Source organism: Nerophis ophidion, linkage group LG15 (assembly GCF_033978795.1).
Source record: "Nerophis ophidion isolate RoL-2023_Sa linkage group LG15, RoL_Noph_v1.0, whole genome shotgun sequence".
Classification (NCBI taxonomy): domain Eukaryota; kingdom Metazoa; phylum Chordata; class Actinopteri; order Syngnathiformes; family Syngnathidae; genus Nerophis; species Nerophis ophidion.
In genome coordinates this window covers 37682999-37706054 of record NC_084625.1, presented here as the reverse complement: position 1 = coordinate 37706054, position 23056 = coordinate 37682999, and the positions used below count along the sequence as shown (strand labels likewise).

Genomic DNA, 23056 nt, shown 5'->3' with positions numbered 1-23056 from the left:
TGACCTGAAATGAGTTTGACACCCCAGGTCTATGGTGCTATTATGCTACTTCATCAATGCACAATTTGAGCATATTTTTCAATGTTTAGAGGCAATATATAAGCTATCATAAAGAAAATACTTAAAATTGGATGGAGTGAATTTATACCTCTTAAGAAAAATATTTTTTAAATAATTTAAACCACTTATCATCACCAAGACATTATTGCTCGGCACAACTTCACTTCATTTGACACTCACAGTATTCAGAGAAGAAAAGACTGAAGGCACATCATGTCTTTACATCTGAAATGGTCCACAAATGAAGCATTAATCCGTGAAAGACAAATTTGGACTTATTTGTGCTTTGGTAACTAATGTATTTGATTGACATAACGAGTGCCAGGCTGCTGTGATTGTGGTGATAATGAGAAAAAGGATACATTTGTTTGCAGTTGAATTCCTGCTACTAATACTAGTTGTATCTACAAACCCCGTTTCCATATGAGTTGGGAAATTGTGTTAGATGTAAATATAAATGGAATACAATGATTTGCAAATCCTTTTCAACCCATATTCAATTGAATATGCTACAAAGACAACATATTTGATGTTCAAAATGATAAACTTTTTTTTATTTTTTTTATAAATAATCATTAACTTTAGAATTTGATGCCAGCAACACGTGACAAAGAAGTTGGGAAAGGTGGCAATAAATACTGATAAAGTTGAGGAATGCTCATCAAACACTTATTTGGAACATCCCACAGATGTGCAGGCTAATTGGGAACAGGTGGGTGCCATGATTGGGTATAAAAACAGCTTCCCAAAAAATGCTCAGTCTTTCACAAGAAAGGATGGGGCGAGGTACACCCCTTTGTCCACAACTGCGTGAGCAAATAGTCAAACAGTTTAAGAACAACGTTTTTCAAAGTGCAATTGCAAGAAATTTAGGCATTTCAACATCTACGGTCCAGAATATCATCAAAAGGTTCAGAGAATCTGGAGAAATCACTCCACGTAAGCCGCATGGCCGGAAACCAACATTGAATGACCGTGACCTTCGATCCCTCAGCACTGTATCAAAAACCGACATCAATCTCTAAAGGATATCACCACACGGGCTCAAGAAAACTTCAGAAAACCACTGTCACTAAGTACAGTTCGTCGCTACATCTGTAAATGCAAATAAAAGCTCTACTATGAAAAGCGAAAGCCATTTATCAACAACATCCAGACATGCCGCCGGTTCTCTGGGCCCGAGATCATCTAAAATGGACTGATGCAAAGTGGAAAAGTGTTCTGTGGTCTGACAAGTACACATTTCAAACTGTTTTTGGAAATATTTGACATTGTGTCATCCGGACCAAAGGGGAAGCGAACCATCCAGACTGTTATCGACGCAAAGTTGAAAAGCCAGCATCTGTGATGGTATGGGGGTGCATTAGTGCCCAAGGCATGGGTAACTTACACATCTGTGAAGGCCCCATTAATGCTGAAAGGTACATACAGGTTTTGGAACAACTTATGCTACCATCTAAGTGCCGTCTTTTTCATGGATTCCCCTGCTTATTTCAGCAAGACAACGCCAAGCCACATTCAGCATGTGTTACAACAGCGTGGCTTCGTAAAAAAAGAGTGCTGGTACTTTCCTGGCCTGACTGCCGTCCAGACCTGTCTCCCATCGAAAATGTGTGGTGCATTATGAAGTGTAAAATACGACAGCGGAGACCCCGGACTGTTGAACGACTGAAGCTCTACATAAAACAAGAATGAGAAATAATTCCACTTACAAAGCTTCAACAATTAGTTTCCTCAGTTCCCAAACGTTTATTGAGTGTTGTTAAAAGAAAAGGTGATGTAACACAGTGGTGAACATGCCCTTTCCCAACTACTTCGGCACGTTTTGCAGCCATGAAATTCTAAGTTAATTAATATTTGCAAAAAAATAAAAAGTCTATCAGTTTGTAGTGCATTCAATTGAATAAGGGTTGAAAATGATTTGCAAATCATTGTATTCCGTTTATATTTACATCTAACACAATTTCCCAACTCATTGGGACGGCGTGGCACAGTGGGAGAGTGGCCGTGCGCAACCCGAGGGTCCCTGGTTCAATTCCCACCTAGTACCAACCTCGTCACGTCCGTTGTGTCCTGAGCAAGACACTTCACCCTTGCTCCTGATGGGTGCTGGTTGGCGCCTTGCATGGCAGCTCCCTCCATCAGTGTGTGAATGTGTGTGTGAATGGGTAAATGTGGAAGTAATGCCAAAGCGCTTTGAGTAACTTGAAGGTAGAAAAGCGCTATACAAGTACAACCCATTTATCATTTATATGGAAACAGGGTTTGTACAATTCATGTCTGCAGTTGTCTTTGTACGGTGAAGTTTTGTCTCGGTATTTAGCTATAGATGTCCTTGTTGTTCGGCAGTGTTTGCTAGCGATATCAAGATTCAGTACATGCTGTTAGGCCTAAGACAGATTTATTCATCTAATTTATTAATACTATTAAGGATACATTGTCACCACAGATTGGTAGAATGTGGTCATCCGTGTCGAATGAAGCACTGGGCTTCCCTGCACAACAATTAATTTTAAGTTTCTGTTATGAAAATCGACAGCGAAAATATGTCACCAACAATTAAAATATTTATTACTAGGACTTAATATGACGTTAGTTTATTTGCACAACCAGGTCGTCGTAGTTCTATTTCAACATGGTAACTGTAGCTGCTGACAGAAGCACATTGTATAAATGTTATATAATTTCATGGTTGGTTAGAATGAATAAATACAATGTACAAATATAAGTTCATATTTACATATAATGTGATTAAAAATGTATTTTCTTTGGTAATTTTATGCAAGTATGTGTTAACTTTATTTTTGTTCCAAAACCCATGTAAATTGTGGAGGAACATAGTTTTTGTTCCAGTTTGGTCACATTGTTAGAGGGACATTTAATATGTGACGGAATAAGGGAAGCAGCATGAGACAGCAAGCGTTTGATGGAAGAGGTTAATGGAGAATCAGCTTGAAAAGAAACTTTATTCCCTCTGAGTTTGTGAGGCCAATGAGATATGATTCTTTGTGATAGAGTATGTGAAATCGGTGTTTACTTTTATTTGATGTCAGACTAATTGTAAGTTCTGTTTTTTCTTATTCATTAGTTCTGGCGGCATTATTTTGGTATTGTGTTGGCATCGTTGTTAAGGAGAAGAAGGCGTGGCTGAAATAAATGTCTGTTTGAGAAAAACGAACAACTTGAGCCTTGATTAAGACCTTGGAGGGAGTAACAGTAATCACAAAAGAACACACACTAATTTGAGCTCTTGTCCTTTCCCTACGTTTATTTCTGCTCTCAAACACTACTAATATTGTAGAGGATAAAATTGAGTGCATCACAGAAAGTTTGTTAAACAAATCAAATGTTCAAAAAAACATTTTACAAAATCATGGCTGCAGACACAAGCGGTCCGATTAAATTCCACAAAATGATGAAAGAGATATATTTTTAAGAACTATTTCCTTCCACGCATTTTCGTTTTTTTCCGGACTTTTCAGGACTCTATGAAAGCTCTTTCCTATCTCTGCATTTGAACAATTGGAACGCTCAAAAACAGAACAGCAATGCAGCATTTTCTGCTCAAACTCTGCACTCACTCTCACTTGTTTTAATGGTCAAGCTGCTTGACCATTGTGTGAAATAAGCTGTGAAGAAGAAAAACGAATGTGACGTCATATGCAATAAGTCACATTAATACTGCCATGCTTTAATTTTGAAGCTTATTTTGCAGTGAACCGGAAGTGAGTGTGTGCATGTTTTATTGCATTGAGTTATGTTGCTGTTGTGTTCAGTCGACATAAGCAAGTTCAACTGTGTTTGCTAATTGGTGCTGATTTCATTCATTGATTGTATTTTGAAAAGTGTATTGGTATTTTTCACTGCTGTCATTTTTATATAATTAGATTTCTTGACAAAAAGTGTCAAAAGAGTGTACTAATGTAATAAAGCCATTATATGATGGTAATAATTAATGTAATTGTCTGCTAGCCGAGGCAATTAGATGGTTGGTAAAGTTAGAGCACATGAATACTAAAAATAGTTCAACACACACCAGGGAGGACCTGCAGAGTCTCGCACTAAAATACAAGCGACAGACTTTGGCTGCAGAGTCACGCAATGAAGCTGCCTTGCTGTTGTCACGCTATCACAGCTGTGCACACACACACACGCACGCACGCACGCACGCACGCACGCACGCACGCACGCACGCACGCACGCACGCACGCACGCACGCACACACACACACACACACACACACACACACACACACACACACACACACACACACACACTCTGTTTCACATCTCCTTCCTGTGCTTTCTTTCTTGTTCCTTTTTCTTTTCCATCAGACTGTCCTTACCAAAGTTGATATTTTCATATTAATGTGTGACGTTTATGAAACCACTTCCATGTTTCCACTATTTTGTCAACATGTGAACACAGTTATGACATCATCCAATAATGATGTTGTTGGGCTCAAGTAAAACATTGACTTGGTGTTATTATGATGTCAGCTACCCTCTGTACTTTGTCAAGTAAATAAGTGTGTTGTTATTGATGGTTTATTAGATTGATTTAATCAGAAACACAACAAAAAGTGACACAAACCTTCCAATAGTTGATCAAGTAACCTTTAACTCCAAGTTCCTTAAAATGTTGGTATTTTTTTTAATTAGATATGTGATATCGATACTATTTTATACCATTTTCATGAAAAATTACTTTATGAATGCCATTTGTAAACGTTTCTAAACGTTATGATTGACAATGGCAATAAACTGTACTTCTTCTTACTTCATGAAGTAGTTGAAATACGATTAATATGTACAGTAAGGAATGGATTCATTGGTGGATCTTGCGTGAGAGGAAGATGGGGGATTATTCATTTTGCAATGCAGTCTGCTGAAAATGATGGAAAGCGCCACTCTGCATTGCAACTGACACTCTGGTCAAAGTTGGAGTTGCCACAAAACACATTTTAAGACATTAAACACTCTACTGGCATAGTGGTCGTGCACTTGCCCCGTCAATTGGTCACGTTTCATTTGTCAGGTAAACCGCGACAAATGGGGCCACATGAAACATGCTTCATCTGTAGTAGTAAAAACATAATAAACATGTAGTATAAATAAAAATAAACATGAAGTAGTATAATTTTATTAAACATTTAATATAAATACATTAAATATACAATAGTGTAAAAATATAATAAACATGTATTGATGCAGTATGTGTTTGTGTGAAGTACAACTATAGTACATATGTATTAATACACTGTGTATGTATTTGTGTGTAGTACAACCACTTAACTAATATATATTCATATGAATGAATCCAAAATCAAACAAAGGCAGTATTCATACAATATTAAATTTTTTATCAATTAAATAACCCCCTTGGCTCCTTCTTAAAAAATGGTTTGGTCCACACCGCGGTTCGTTCTTCCCGCCATGGTTCTTCCTCATTGTAATTAAGTTAAACACCAGCAGTGTTCGGATGCCCACCAAAAAGCTCAAGTCCGGAAATCAGAAAAGAGTTGGGAAGTACAATTGTCTCACATCAACTTATATATATCAATATGATATTAATACAAGTACAACCCATTTATCATTTATTTAATTCATATGCATATATTTAAAAATATACAAATACAAATACAAATGTGAAATGCAAATTAATAAATAATTTACACAAATAAATGCGTATTTGTAAATATATTTTTGAGATTTCAAAATATATACAGATAAAATGTATATATATATAAAAATGTGACATACAAATAAATCAAGAATTTGTATAAATAAATGTGTGTTTGTAAATATATTTTTGAGATATGAATATAAATATGCTCGGACTTAGACTTAGAAAAACTTGATTTTGTATTTGTAGTTCTATTGAAATTGCATATGTGGATCGTTTTTTTGCTTTTGTGTCGATGAGACATTCCTCCCTCAAACCAGATGCACATATAAATGTGACGATCTAAACACATATCAAATCATTCTCTATAATTTTGCAATGCCACACTGATTGACAGGTGGCAACAAACGGCCACAACAGATAACAATGATTGTCAACACTGTTAAATTATTGTAACGTCTGTCGAGACGCTTTGAGGAAGACAGGAATCCAAATCGATGACTTTATTGAGCAAAACTGTTTTTACTCGGCCTTTACCACACATTAGTAAAACTGTATATCTAGCAAGACTGGTAATTTTCTGCCGTACAAACCAGGCTTGAACCAACTCTTTGTCATTTGTCATATCAACAGCACCCGCTTGCTAGCTCTCACCTGCACCAACACCAACTCAAGGCACTTAACCACTGATGCCTTTAAGGCCACACAAAAAGTTGGACAACTTCAACTCTATGACTCCCCAATCAGATGTGTGCTTATTCTCCTGTCATTTATTAAGAATGTTAATGTATGGATATTAATCATGTTATTAATTACTAATAATGAGCAACTGACAAAGGTCAGTTAAGTTATCGTGATATGTTCAATGTGGTCTTAAAAAATGGGTTATTAGTGGGACATTTGAATAGCCTAAATACATCCATCCATCCATTTTATACCGCTTGTCCCTTTTGGAGTTGCTGGGCTGGAGCTTATCTCAGCTGCATTCGGGCAGAAGGCGTAGTACACCATGGACAAGTCGCCACCTCATCGCAGGGCCAACACAGATAGACAACATTCACACTCACATTACAAAATTACTCACATTTGTTGTTGTTGTTTGTTTCCATAGCAATGTAGAATAAAACACAGCGTAATAGCTGTCAACATCAAAGGAAAAAAGGCTATTTAAGAATTTGGGACAGTTTTTCACTAACTTTCATATCATAACATTTCCTGTGACTGTTGCAGTTAGAGAAAGGGCGTTTAGCAAACTGGAACTAGTTAGATCCACAACAAGCCAAGAGAGTCTTGCAAAATTTACAATTTACAGATTATATAGTTGGACTTCATCAACAAAGTTACCAAAAAGGCGGGGCTTTTTGATGAGACTTACAGTAAACATCCATCCATTCATTTCCTACCGCTTGTCACTAACAAGGCAATTTAAACTTAAATTGCGACTAGATGAGGCTTGTCGCTGTAGTTGATATTTGTTTTATAACAACGTATTCTATGTGCTCTTTACTGGCGCATTTAGGTAGAAAATGACTGGATGGATGGATATTTACCTGTAGGACAAGTGTTAGAAAATGGATAGATGGATTGTCTTATCCAGGCCGATTTGTTTTTTTTCTTTCCATATTAGTGCTTGATTGTTAAACACAATAAAATACCTTCTACCTATTTGTTGAATGGTTTACTGAAATTTTATTTGAAATCAGAGGCGTACTAAATAACATGTTGCAAATCAGCGAAATCAGAATAAGCCAACTAATGATACATACTTTTCATAATAATTCTCTGACTTTTTAGGTCATTCATCTTAAAATAGGAAACAAATTGGGTGTACTACACCAGGCACCTTCAAGAACACTGAAGAACGACAAAATTGAAGGTGTCAATGAATGGGGTTGAAGGGCCCACATCGAACAGTGGCCCAGAAATACTTGCAACGCCCCTGAGTGCAAATATAGTATAGATGTAATAATAATGTATTTGTGTGGAGTACAAATATGATAGCTATGTAATAACCGTGTATATGTATTTGTGTGTTGGGTACAAATATAGTAAAATTATTATTTGTGTTTAGTCTCTGACAGGATTTGCGTTGGTGGTGAGCAGTGATGGGATGATGTTTTATGCTTCATCAACTATTGTGGACTATCTAGGATTCCATCAGGTAAGTGAACTTTGACAGTACTTCATACACAATATCACATTCATACCCATCCATCCATCCATTTGCTGCCACTTATTCCCTTTGGGGTCGCTGGGGGCGATGGTGCTTATCTCAGCTACAATCGGGGGGAAGGCGTTGTACACCCTGGACAAGTCGCCACCTCATCGCAGATCACAATCATGCACACTATCATATTGATCACTTTGAATCATACACACTATACCGGCAATTACTTTTGACCACATAGTGGTGTACGCTTTTAGTGTACACTTGTTGCGAGAAAACTGCATTATAGCTCTAAAGTACGCAGAATACATGTATCCCAACATGCATCACTCTGCAAGAAGAAAAAAAAGTTTGTCTTTTTTAAATGTTGGATTTCAGACTCAACAACAAAAACAAAAACATTCCCACAAAACCTTCTTTGTTTGTTTTGAATTTGTCATGTAATGTTGTGCCCATAATTATAGTTTTAGGAACATTTTACGTCTAATAAACTTCACAGAGCAGCGCCACAACACAAAACTCTCATCCTCTTCTGTGCCTTTGAAGGGCAGCGAAATAATACAAGAAACATAAACAATATTCACTACTTTCATCTGTCTGCTGCAAAACCACACTTTGTATTTTTGGAGGCAGTTGATCAAAAGCATCGCGTGACACAAGCGTGGAAAAAACATGGAGGGAGGAAGAGGAGAAGGTTGAAAAATCTGTCAGAAAAGAAAAGAAATTGATGGAAAAAAAGGAAGACGACCAGAGCAGTCTGACTCACTTGTGTGTGTGTGTGTGAGTGTGTGTGTGTGCGTGTGTGTGTGTGTGTGTGTGTGTGTGTGTGTGTGTGTGTGTGTGTGTGTGTGTGCCACAGTGTGTGTCTTCTGCTCTTCGGGAGCTGGTGTCACGCGATGTTTGACAAACACAGCTGCTCTCACTCTTACTGTACTTTTTTTTTTACTGTACGTACAAAACTGATTTTGTGTGAAACGTGACGTAAATGTTTGTTATCTTCCCGCCAAAACAGCATCTGACACATACTGTGCAAATATCTGACCTTAAAACAAATGTGCTTCATAATAATCTCCATCCACACAGCAGCAGCATTGCAAATAAATGTCTAGTCAGCATAGAAATGTTAGTATATTTTAACCAATCGCAGGCTGTGAATAATAGCAACCAAACCTCCATCCATTTAAAGGTACAACACGTCTTATTCCAAGTCTCCTAAATTACGACTCAGCATATCCGTCATTTGACCAAATTAGGACAATAACACTGCTACTAGTAAATATTAAAAATCAAGTTTTTAATTTTCAAAATATATTATTGCAATGATGATAGTTATTTTAGTTATGAATGAAGTTATACTGTTTTACATTCTATTTATTTATTATGTATTATGTATGTGTAAATTTGCTATAATATTCTAACATAAATTTTATAAAGATAATAATAAAAATAATAATTCAAAATCAATGTATTTTTTTCTTTTTAAATAAATGTAATCTATTCATATAATAATATGTAATATACCTATATTGTATGTTGTGATTATTTGTTTAATAATTATGATATATGTATTTATTTTTAGCATACTTGATTTACAACATTTAAAAAAAAAAAGTTTTTTTTATTCATACCAAAACTGTACAATATATGTAGGGTGTACCGAAACGTTTGGACACACAATAGTATACAAAAAATACAAATATACATCTGCGATGAGGTGGTGATTTGTCCAGGGTGTACTTCGCCTCCCGCCCGAATGCAACTGGGATAGGCTCCACCACCCCCGCGATCCCGAAAGGGACAAGCGGTAAAAAATGGATGGATGGATATATATCATATTTAATTATATTATTATTATTATTATTACTATTATTATTATTATTAATATTATATAATATAGTATTAATATTAATTCTACTATTAATATTAGTATATTTTATTATTACTTATTATATTAGGGCTTCACGGTGGGAGAGGGGTTAGTGCGTCTGCCTCACAATACGAAGGTCCTGAATAGTCCTGGGTTCAATCCCGGGATAGGGATCTGTGTGGAGTTTGCATGTCTTCACCGTGACTGCGTGGGTTCCCTCCGGGTACTCCGGCTTCCTCCCACTTCCAAAGACATGCACCTGGGGATAGGTTGATTGGCAACACTAAAGTTGGCCCTAGTGTGTGAATGTGAGTGTGAATGTTGTCTGTCTATCTGTGTTGGCCCTGCGATGAGGTAGCGACTTGTCCAGGGTGTACGCAGCCTTCTGCCCGATTGTAGCTGAGATAGGCACCAGGGCCCCCCGCGACTCTAAAGGGAATAATCGGTAGAAAATGGATGGATGGATTATTATATTAAAATAATATTATTATATAATTACTATTGTATTAAATATATATAGTTATAGGCATTCATACACTTACAACTTGATGTATAAATGACATAATAGGGCTGTGAATCTTCCGGTGTCCCACGATTCGATTCAATATCGATTCTTGGGGTCACGGTTCGATTCAAAATCGATTTTTTTTTTTTTAATTCAACACGATTCTGGATTCAAAAACGATTTTTTCCCGATTTAAATGGATTCTCTATTCATTCAGTACATAGGATTTCAGCAGGATCTACCCCAGTCTGCTGACATGCAAGCAGAGTAGTAGATTTTTGTAAAAAGCTTTTGTAATTGTAAAGGACAATGTTTTATCAACTGATTGCAATAATATAAATTAGTTTTAACTATTAAATGAACCAAAAATATGACTTATTTTATATTTGTGAAAATATTGGACACAGTGTGTTGTCAAGCTTATGAGATGCGATGCAAGTGTTAGCCACCGTGACACTATTGTTCTTTTTTTTTTTTTTTTATAAATGTCGAATGATAATGTCAATGAGGGATTTTTAATCACTGCTATGCTGAAATTATAACTAATATTTGTGTCTCCTTTCAATTGCTCTGTTTATTGCAGTTCTGAGTGTTGCTGAGTTAGGTTTGGTTTTGGAATTGGATTGCATTGTTATGGTATTGCTGTATATTGTTTTGTTGGATTGATAAAAAAGTAAAAAGCTACAATCGGGCGTAAAGCGGGGTACATCCTTGACAAGTCGCCACCTCATCGCAGTAATTAAGTATTTATTATTGATAATACATTGATTTAATTAAACTTTTTTGTATTCATATACATTGTGTTTATTGTATTACCTTTCCACACTGTGCTTTTCTCTTCTGTTATTGAATGATAATATTTTCATAATTAACATTACATTTATGAATTGAAATGACAACAATATTCGTGCTCTTTGCATCTTTATAGCGTCCAAGCTAAATAAGTCAATCTTAATTTGCATCCAAATACCAAAATTAATTTGAAAAGACTATGCAATAAAGTTGCAACGTTGCACACTTCTTGTTTCTTCTGTACGGATTTTATTAGCAATGGGGAAAACGACGTTAAAAAAAACAAAACTTTTATATTAATTACTCATTTTATTGTGCACACTGATTAATACAGCAGGAAGAGAAAAGATCATTGCATAATACAGATAGAGTCCTATATTTTTATGTGTTGTTGTATAGTTACAGATTGATGACATTGTTACACATGCTGAATGATAATAATATTGTTGTTGGCGAGCACAATGACATTGTAAGTACAGTACGATTCCTTGCTTGTAGACGGATGTGATGCACCAGAACGTGTTTGACTACATTCACATTGACGACCGCCAGGAGTTTAGAAGCCAGCTGCACTGGGCCATGTGTCCTCCACAGCACCAGGGGGCAGCAGCGCATCAGGACAGCCAGCTCACTGCAGGCACTGGTGGGTCACTTTTGGCAGGAAATTGAAATTGTTCATCGTAAATTTTAATTGTAGTTGTAAATTATAAGAGTTAATTGTAATCGAAAATTGTAATTGTAATTGTATTGTATTTTGTAATTGTATTGAGCCAACCCACTCATTCAATTCTAGCTGATTTATGACTTTAATAATGTAATTGTGTTTATGTCCATCTTGAACAACTTAATTTCATAATGTGCTACTTTAAAAGAAAATGCTTACAAGCTGGTTTTGCATTCAGGTGAGGACTTTGCGGCGAGCAGCTTGTTCAACTCTCCAGAGGCAGGCGGCGTTCCTGCAGAGCTCTCTTGCTTCCTCAACAGATGTTTCATAGCGAGGGTCCGATGTCTCTTGGACAGCACATCTGGATTCTTGGTGAGTGACATCGAGTCTGCAAAGTCAACACCAACTTCAAGATGGAGGGGATTTATTGAAACAATATGATGCGTATAATCTACAACATAATTAAAGAGCACACATGATATCAAGGGAGATGTTCGCCTCAGTGAGCTCATGATGACAGTTCAAACACTTGAAGTTAAGGTTGATGTTAGTATTAAGACTGACAACCTGGGATTGGTCAGCTTTTCATTAGTAGATCATATTTCCACATCATGTTTTTCTCTCCTGTAAAAGAGAGATAACTAAAAAGTTCCCGCTTAAGTCAATGTCGACATACAAGTTGACCGCTCATATAATTAGCTTCATCAATATCACTAAGCAGCAACGTACAGTAGGAAGGGGATTCATATGACCCCCATTAGACATAGTTTACCTGACACATGAAACATGATGGATATGAGGTGTCCACTATCCATTTTACCCACCAGATGGCAGTCTAATGTGGAATATCTAAAAATGTGTTGTGTGGCAATTTCAACGTTGACCACTTCGTCGAGTGGCACTTTTCATCATTTTCAGCAGAATGCATTGCAAAATGATTAGCCCCTCCTCTTCTTCTTCCACGAGATCCACCAAGGAATGAGACCATATGAATCATCTCCTGTCTTGTGTTCCAGACGATGCAGTTTCAAGGTCGGCTGAAGTTTCTGCACGGACAGAAAAAGAAGTCAGCGTCCGGTGCGCCGCTTCCTCCTCAGCTGGCTCTCTTCTGCATCGCTGTGCCTCTTCTGCTGCCCTCCATCACCGAAATGAAGATGAAGAACATGCTAATGCGCGGGAAAAACAAAGGCGGCATGGTCACCACACTGGAGCATGGGTAAGAGTGTAGTATTTCAAATATTGTTTCCACTGTACAAAGTGTGCTTTCATTCAAATATTAGAGTGTGTGATACTTTGAATATTTGATTTGTACAGAGTGTGTATCATTTGATGTGTGAGACATTGTGATAGTGATGAAGATTGACAGTGATAGATAGTTATAGTAATGGAAAGTGATAGTGAAGGAAAGTGATAAAAAAGTGATAATGATAGAAGTGATAGTGAAAGAAAATGATTGTGATGGAAAGTATTAGTGATCAAAAGAGATAGAAAGTGATAAAAAGTAAAAAAAAAAAGTGATAATGATAGAAAGTGATAGTGATGGAAATTGATTGTGAAAGAAAGTAATAGTGATAGAAAGTGATAGTGATGGAAATTGATTGTGAAAGAAAGTAATAGTGATATAAATGGATAGCGATGGATAGCGATTGAAAGTTATAGTGAAAAAAAGGGACAGTAATAAAAAGTAAAAGTGATATAGTAATAGAAAGTGATATAGAGTGATAGAAAGTGATGGTGATAGAGAATGATAGTGGTAGAAAGTGATAGTGATAAAAAGTGATAGTAAGAGAAGTTGATAGAGATAGAAAGCAATTGTGATATAGTGATATTGATAGAAAGTGATAGTGATAGAAATTGATTGTGTAAGAAGTAGTGATATAGTGATAGAAAGTGATAGTGATAGAACCTGATAGAAAATGATAGCGATATAAAATGATAGTGATGGAAAGTGATAGAAAGTGATAGTGATTGAAAGTGAAAGTGATAGAATAGTGATAGTGATAGAAAGTGAAAGTGAGAAAATAATAGTGATGTAGTAATAGAAAGTGATGAAAGTGATAGAAAACATAACAAATGATAATGACAGAAAGTGATAGTGATATAAATTGATTGTGAAAGAAAGCAATAGTGATGGAAAGTGATAGAAATTGATAGAGATAGAAAGTAATAGTTATGTAGTAATCAAAAGTGATAGAAGATGATCGTGATTTAAAGTTATCGTGGTTGAAAATGATAGGGTAAGAAAGTGATAGTGATAGAAAGTAATAGTGATAAAGTAATAGAACATGATAGATAGTGATAGAAAGTGATAGCGAAAGAAAATGATGGTGATATAGTTATAGAAAATGATAGAGAGTGATAGAAAGTGAAAGTGGCAACATAAAGTGAAAGTGAAAGTGTTAGAAAGTGATAGTGATAGAAAGTAAGAGTCATATAGTAATAGAAAATGATAGTGATAGAAAGTGATGGTGATAGAAAGTAGTGGCAAAATTATAGTGATATATTAATAGAAAGTAATGAAAGTGATAGAAAGTGATAGAAAACATAACAAGTGATTAGGATAGAAAGTGACAGTGATATACAGTGATTGTGAAAGAAAGTACTAGTGATGGAAAGTGATAGTGATGGAAAGTGATAGTGATGGAAAGTGATAGTGATGGAACGTGATAGTGATAGAAAGTAATAGTGATATAGTAATAAAAGTGATAGAACATAACAGTGATTGAAAGTCATAGTGATTGAAAGTGATAGTGTTAGAAAGTGATAGTGATAGAAAGTAAGAGTGATATAGTAATAGAAAATGATGGAGAGTGATAGAAAGGGATGGTGATAGAGAATGATAATGATATAGTAATAAAAAATGATAGAGTGATAGAAAGTGGTGGTGATAGAAAATGATAGTGATAAAAAGTGATATTGATAGAAATCGATTGGGATAGAAAGTAATATTGATATAGTGATAGTAGTAGATAGTGATAGAAATTGATAGTGAAAACTAGTTATAGTGATAGAGTAATAGAAAGTGATAGAAATTAATACTTATAGTGATAGAAAGTTCAAGTAAAAGAAAGTGATAGTATCGCTATAGTCACAGAAAGTCATAGATAGTGACAGTAATATATAGTGACAGTGATAGATAATGATATAAATATAAAGTGATTTTGACAGTGATATCGATAGCAAGTTATTATTACAATATTATGGATACTGAACAGAATCAGAATCAGCGTTATTGGTCAGGCATGTTTAACTCCTATCTTGATAGCGGTAGTGACAGGAAGTAATATATTCCTGTGGATTTCTGAGAATATATATTTTGTGTTTTCATAAAATAGTTCATTTTATTTTCCAAAGGATCTGCTGTGATAATTTCGTTGAATGTTTTCACTACTTCCCAGTGATACACAATCCAAGTTTATAATTTTATTTGAAGGTGGACAAAAAGTGAGTGTGTGCATGCTTAAATGTTGTGTAATTTTGACAGTAGTTATTTTGCTGCTTAACAATACCAAATGTCAACACAAAGTCAAAATTTTTTACACAAAGTCAACATTTTTCATAGAAATTACCTTTTTGACTCCTAAAGTTTATGTTGATATAATTGATGTAAAAGTATGTCGATATTGATTTAAGCAGACACTTCTTAGCAATAAGAAGAAGAGTGTGCACCAGGATTTGGTGAATTGGTCAACATAAAAATGACAGACATCAGTAATTTATCCATTTTGGTTCCCCTTTTCCTTCTCTTGTGTCTTACAGAGAAAGAGGAGAACACCTCCGTAGGCACTCTTTCAGTGGGGGAATGGACGATGTAGCAGACCCTCTTCTCCTGTCTTGTCCGACTCCTGGGGGTACCCAGAGGGGTCACCACACGCCTTGGACCCCGCTCACCAAAGACAACCTCAAGTTTCGTCCTGATGTCTACTATAACCAAGAAGAACCTCTCAATTTCTGCAAGTCATCCATGTCATCCCATAAGGGCCTCAGTCCAGGCCTGGGGAACAGTTGGCCTTTGCGTCCCAGCTCTGGGCTCCTCAGGGGTGGTCAAGGCATTGGCTACATCCCAGCTAACCGCTTAAACAAGGCTGGCCAATATGGGAAGCCGTACCGCCTTTCTCCCAGCTGCCACAGCAGCAGGAATGGCGAGGTGTTTGTGTCTAAGCTCTACGGGAACCTCCAGATCCCGGCAGAACCGGACCCCTACTGCGTAGATTTAGTGAAGAGCGAGAGCGGCTACGGCGAATGCTACGACGGCCACCTGATGACCGAGATGCCAGCCATTAAAGTAGAGCACGACTCGGACTCGGAGAATGGCTGCGACCCTTACGGGCGACCATGGGCAAACCGGGATCCGGAGGCAATGGACCGTCGCTACGGTAACGGGATATATGACCAGAGCTCTGGTGTCCATCTGAAATCGGAGGCGGATTATTACGACCTGCAGTACTCGCCCTGTCATCGCGGCAAAGCAGCAATCAGCCCACCGTACAACACCGGAAACTTCCAGAACTACGCGGTTAACAACAGCGGACGCTTGCTGAAATGTGACAAAGATTTGAGCAACAACGACCAATTCAGCCCTCAGAGACTTTCTCACACTCAATGCAGTAATCAAACAATCAACCTCATCGACTCTCACGTCTACCAGCAAGAGCCTGAAAAGGCTTACATGCACCAGGACTTCAATAAGCACTACGAGTTCAAAGGCCATGGGCTGATCCATTCCATCAAACGAGAGCCCATGGACTCCCCGCCGTGGTCCGAGGGCACCCACGACATCAACAAGGCCATGACAATTGGTCCAAGGAACATTATGCCGTGTGTGAAATCAAACCCTTACGTTTATTTGCCCTAAGCGTCTTTGAAGTGGTGCACTTCATGCCCCGTCATCAAGCACACCCAACATGAAGAGTGAAAGTACGAACATTCTATTTGGATGACAGAACAGGCTCAGGTTCTTGTGTTTGTGTTTGACAATCAAGTGTTAGCTTTTCTAGTCGCTTTGGATTAGTGAACACGAGAGACATCGTTTATTTCCTGTCATGTGTTGGACATTGTAGCGTTCTTCACCAATCTAAAACTTGCTAAGCAGGTTGAAAAAATATGAAGATCTACTGGACTTCACTGGAGGGTTTTTGTTTCTCAGCACTTTAACTACCACATTTTAATACTAAATGATAACAATACTGATGCATCGTGACAATGTTACCTGCTGGATGACCGCTGGAACTACACTCAGTGGATCCTCCGAGGTTTAACACAATCAATCAATCAATCAATCAATCAATCAATCAATCAATCAATCCCCTCAGTTCGTCCATCCATCCATGTATATTTATCTACATAGTTATAATGTACAAACATGATTTTGCAATGGAAATGATGGAAATAAAAATGCAACTTTGTGATACAATATTAATGAGGTCCAAAGTTATAATAATGACGTAGCTGTAATTACAGTATAACCCGTTCAAGTTGACACAAGCGTTTGTCGACATAACCGAAAATAGCTTTAATTGAGTTTATGTCGAGTTTAGCCACCAGTGCATTTGTAAGCTAAACATCTAAAATAAAACATTGCAATGTTTACATTATTTAGTTGCTATGTTAGAATCAAGTTAATACTGCCGTGCTTTTTTTTAAGCTTAGTTTGCACTGAACAGGACGTGAGTGTGTGCATGTGTCAAAGGGGACCGATTATGATTTTTTTTTTTTTAAATATACATTCAAAACACTTCCTTGTGGTCTAAAGAACATGTAATGGTGGTTCTTTGGTCAGTATTTTGCATGGATTCTGTTTTACAGACCATCTTCAAGTTACTTTCTGACTGTCTCTTCAGGACGTTTTGGAGGCAGTCTTATTTACGTGCCTTCACTTCAACTGCGTCAACTCTCTGTTAGCCATGTAGTAGTTTTTAGACCTTCCATAGGTAGTGTAGTGACAGATATAATTTAGAACAATACACTGCTTTAAATTAGAAAATGGCAACAGCGAAGGATGCGTGTGCATATACGAGCCAGTCTGCCCCACAACACGAGGATAGAGAAAAAGGAGTTTATAGCTGGGATGTTACCGACGTCACATATGGCTCACGTCCCACCCATTAAATACTGTATGTGTGGTGGTCAAGCTAGCTCTGTTTTCAATGGGTACTAGGTGCCATTTAGCTTTTATCAAAGAAAAAATGCCCTAAGCTTGTGTTGGTTTTGTGTAAGAACCGTTCAAATTGCCAGAAAGATAAATGTTCTTCGAGAGGTAATTAAAAAGGGATGAAGAGTGCAAGATTTGACGAAACGACGAGAAAAGAAGCACACACTCCAGTCAAAGAATGCATAAGTTTACAGTGATCAAAATGTTGAAGGTTTGTTTCTACTTTTAACGGTTATTATTTACCATTTAAGTATTATCTTGATAGTATTTGTTTTTCTTAATCACATTTTTGCTACGATTGTTTCAAAAAGCATCAACTCGGCGAGTCTAAATAAAAGAAACACACGTTTTTACCAAAGGCAGCAATCATAAATGAAGCTGTCCGCACATACATGATGTTGACACCAATAGTTATATTTTGATAAAGACGGCGAAAAACACGCTACGCAAAGTTAAATCATTTGCATGCAACCTTACCGGAGCAAAAACGATGCATATTTATCGGAGTCTTGATAGCAATTTCCTTGACCCAGCCACACACAAATAATTTGTAGACCTCCATGCTTTTCCAAGTTACCATCTGTTTTCTCGGGAGAACAATACGTTGATATGTCTGAGAGCATGACCCAAGTATAATCCTTTATATCACTTGAAAAATATTTTTCTGATAAAAGTATCGGGATATATTCCATTAGATTGTTTGCTTTTTGCAGGAAGATTTAAGCCTCTTTTGTACTCAGATATTTCCACGCTGCTAGCTGCACAACAGCCATCTTGGCTTGGTTGACCACCACTGCTTTTCACTTCCGGAAAAAAGTCATGTGACGGAATACAAGCAATTGACTACGGTGTCAGACTGCAATGCCGTATTGGCGCAAAAATCTTCGGGTAAACCTCTACCATGTAATGGAGATATCCGCTGACCTCACAGAGCAGATAATGTCAAAGGACAGAGCCAATTCCAATTAGTTTGTAGAAAGAATAAAGGAATGCAATACTCTTTTATAAACATCTCCAAAATGCTTCCCTGATTTGATTTTGAATTTATGGGACTTATGTGGATCCCACATACACAAAGTAAGGTACCATCTGGTAAGAAAAGTTGTTTTTTCATAATAGGTACCCTTTAATTTAGTGTCATTACACTGTAATAATGTTGCTGCTTAGTGATAATGATGAAGTTAATAATACAACACACGACAACATTAACAGACCATTTTTTATAGAACTGTGTTGTGGTTGACTTTAGCGGACACTTTTTTAAGTATTAGGTGTAAGAAGAAGATGTGGACTAGGACTTGATGAGTTAACCAACAGCTTGTCGACATAAACCGTCCTAAATTTTGTACATATTATCCCTCAAATTGTATGTCAACAAAAGCTGTCGATAATGTATGCTAAGTCAACTTAAGAGGACACGAGACAGACCCAATGAGTTGTTTGTCGAGTTAAAACGGGTTCTACTTAGCATGTAGCTCACCAGTAACATAAAGGCTTGTGATTGGCTGCAGAAGCTTGTCAACAAAGTGTTTCCTCTCTGTTACATCAGCCATTTTCAAATGGTAAGTTTTGTCTAATTTTGGTGCTCAACTTATAGCTATACAGTAGAATGCATATTGATAACATTTTATCATTTATGTTTCGACTCGTTCTGTATGTATATGCCTTTTCAAATAAGAACAACTCAAAACTCAACGGATTGTGTTCTACCTCAGAGGTTCTACTGTGCAAAAAATTTGATAGCGTAGTAAAAAGGGGATTCATATAACCCCATTTGTTGCAGTTTACCTGACACATGAAACATGCTGATTTTGTGGGGGCACTTTCCACTTTAGTTGGCAGTAATGTTGAATATCTTAAAATATGTTTTGTGGGAATTCCAAATTTGATTACAGCGTTCATTGCTGTGTAGGGTGGTGCTTTCTGTCATTTTCAGCAGATTGCATTTCCAAATGATTAACCCCGCCTCTCTCTTTCACACAAAATTCACCCAGGAACGGGGCCATATGAAACCCTTCTCTAGCCTATTTCTACAATTTTCAGTTAAATGACAAAAAAATGTCAAGTTATGAGTATTTTTCATAATAAATCAAAACAGCTAGTTTTTTCATCAAGTGACATCATGGGAGCACACAGGAAAATTACAAAACTGTATTCAATGTCCTTATAAACTGTGATTGGTTGTATTAGAAATTAACATATCAATTAGGATACATTTTTATTATGATATGTTATAATCAACAACATTGGCACAATGAGTATCTAAGCAGGGAAGTCCAAAGTTTGATCTTAAAGCCATTTATAGCTTACAACTCATTTTCTATAGTTTCACGACACAATGCAAAAATGTACAACTGCTAAAAAAAATGGGGGAAAAGAGCTAAAAGGAGTACATTTACATAAGAACAAAAAGTAGAAATATACAAAGTAATTTTTACAAATATATATATATATATATATATATATATATATATATATATATATATATATATATATATATATATATATATATATATATATAACTTATTAGCATATTGGACTGGTTTTAGCCTTTTGTTTTTTACAAAATGACAAATATGCAAATGGTATCCTAAATACAAAATATACTTGTATGCTTTAATGTTTGAGTATTCTTCCTTGACACTCCTGATCTACCGGCAACTCTGCACTGAATTACACAAGCACATTGTACAGTTGGAAGGGGATTCACATGGCCCCACTTGTCGCGGTTTACCTGACACATGGAATGGGACAATTTGGGGGCGGTTGCCAGATGGCAGTAGAGTGTTGAATATCTTAAAATATGTTGCTATGAAGAGTGGCGCTTTCCATCATTTTCAGCAGACTGTATTACAACAGGATCAACCCCCCCTCTTTCTTTCACTCAACATTCACCCAGGAATGGGGCCATATGAATCCCTTCCCTACTATAATTTTACACATTATGTTGTTTTTTTAAACTGAAGGAGAATACTTTTTTCTTGTTGTTGTTGTTGTTGACATTTTTAGTCGTCTGTCAAAACGCACAATAACTTCCTAAACGTTGAAATGAGATCAAATGTCTTTTAATGTCACAGCTTATGTTATACAGTTTGTAATAGTGTTCACTTTAAGATCATCGAATATGACACTTTTTGTTGTGTTAGCAATGTTAAGTCAACAAAATGTCACAATCAGTGTTTTTTGCACCAAAATGAATTCAAGGTCAACTAAGAGTAGTTTGGTTGAAGTTCACTTGTTTTATTTTAGTCGACATGCACAAGCGTACATTTTGTTGCCGTTATGAATTTGTCCTTTTTTCTTTATGTGTGCTCATTTCACGTTGAGAAATCCTATTTATTGTAAGGCAAACGTGTGACATTTGAAATCTGCAGTTTGAAGTTTTGAAGTAAATCCATGTGGCTTTTTCTTGCTACTGTTTTGTAAAGGTGAAAGAAACGTGTGTTATTGAGGGAAAACAAGTTGAGTACACATGCAGTGTCTTCCAATGTTTCTACGTCTTTTTGCAAATCAGACTTGCTATCTATTAAACATAATTTTCTTGATATGGAAAACTGTGTTGTTCTGTGTTGCAAATAAAGAAATTGTTTGTGCTTCATTTCTCATTGTGTTTACCTTAGAAGAATTCTCCTAAAAGCTGTGTTCTGTGAGCTCTCATGTCCTCCAAGGTCGTTATAATGGCTTCATAATATTATCCTAATGTCTTCAAATCAGACTGATTTTCATAATCTTATCATATAATCTTACTTTAGTTTCTTCATACTTTCACGATGCTATTCTTTCCGTTCTGCGGCTTCCTGGCTGTTCTTCCATAGACTTTTGAAGATTGTTTTGAGTCGCTGCCTCAGAGTCCTGCTGGTAATACGTTTGAAAGAGTCTGACAACAATGTAGCTTTGCGTATTAAAATGTATATTTTAACTGACATCCGCACACTGGCATAAACAAGTAAAAACTATACCAATCTTTCGTTCTTTGGCACAAAAATGTTTGACGCTATATTAGAAACGATTCTGATGACCACATTTTTCCGCGGGTGAATTTTGATAAGTGTAAATATCAGGGGCAAATATAAGAAAAATATCAGGGCAAATACAAGGGCAAACACAAGGATAAATACCAAGATAAATACCGGGGCAAATACCAAAATAAAAAGAAGGATACATACTAGGGCAAACACAAGGGCAACTACCAGAATAAATACCAGGATACATTATAGGATAAATAGCAGGATAAGTACTAGGGCAAATTTTTATTTATTTATTTTTTCTGTAGTGACTGTGCCAGCGGTGATCATGCATTCTACTTAGGTTGCAAATTACAACACGTTAAAAATATCGCAGCACCAAGAAGATAATCTCAAAATCCCAATCATATCAATGCCTAGATAGGATCGAAATTATTTAAGGCACAATAGAAGTAACATTATTAATATCAGTACTACGGATACCATTAACAAAAATGCCTCAAAACAGCCCACTACCTATAATATTGGCTTTTTAAACATCAGATCATAACATCTAAACGTTATTAGTTAATGAATTCATGAGAGACAACAATCTTAACGTTAATGGGCTCAGCGAAACTTGGCTAAAACACAGATTACATTTTACCGCTTAACGAGGCATCTCCTCCTAATTATAGGAGTGCACATATTGCTGAGGTCTGCCACACTGTTACCTCTCCATCTGGCCTTTATCTATTGCCCCTATGGACCCAATTCGGACTTTATCAGTGAATTTTCAGTTTGTGGCTGATCTAGTGACGCACACAGATAATATAATTATCATCATGATTTTAATATCCATATGAATACGTTCCCCTGAGTGGTGCTCCAGACTAGTATGGATAGCTGTGGTCTTACACAAATAATAAATGAACCCACACAACGCAACAGTAATACGGTAGACCTAGTCCTTGTCCGGGGTGTCACAGTTATGGTACTCCCGTACACTAAAATACATGTCCGATCATTACCTTACAAAAGTTCTGACTCAATGTCAACAAGCTATGCTTTAGCAACCGCAAAAATGATTGCTGGTACAACTACGACTCGGTAGTGGCACCATTCCCAAATTATGTGGGCTCTATTGACAAGCTCACTAACAACTTTAATGATGCCCTGCGCAATGCCCTTGATAGTATAGCACCACTAAAGCTAAAAAAGGCCCCTAAAAGGTGTACCCCTGGTATAAAGAAGAAACCAGAGCTCTTAAATTATCATGTA

The 23056-nt window shown here is 36.6% G+C and overlaps 1 protein-coding gene across 2 annotated transcripts in view; it reads left to right on the top strand.

Annotated features, from left to right (window-relative positions):
* Positions 1-21429, top strand: part of LOC133569639 (uncharacterized) — a 110436-nt gene extending 89007 nt beyond the window's left edge. For both annotated transcript variants that reach the window (XM_061922120.1, XM_061922121.1), the window contains 5 exons: positions 7757-7846; positions 11515-11659; positions 11919-12052; positions 12697-12896; positions 15440-21429. In XM_061922120.1, the coding sequence (XP_061778104.1) occupies positions 7757-7846; positions 11515-11659; positions 11919-12052; positions 12697-12896; positions 15440-16535 (1665 nt within the window). In that variant the 3' untranslated portion in view covers positions 16536-21429. The remainder of the gene's footprint in view (positions 1-7756; positions 7847-11514; positions 11660-11918; positions 12053-12696; positions 12897-15439) is intronic.
* Positions 21430-23056: the final 1627 nt, after the last annotated feature.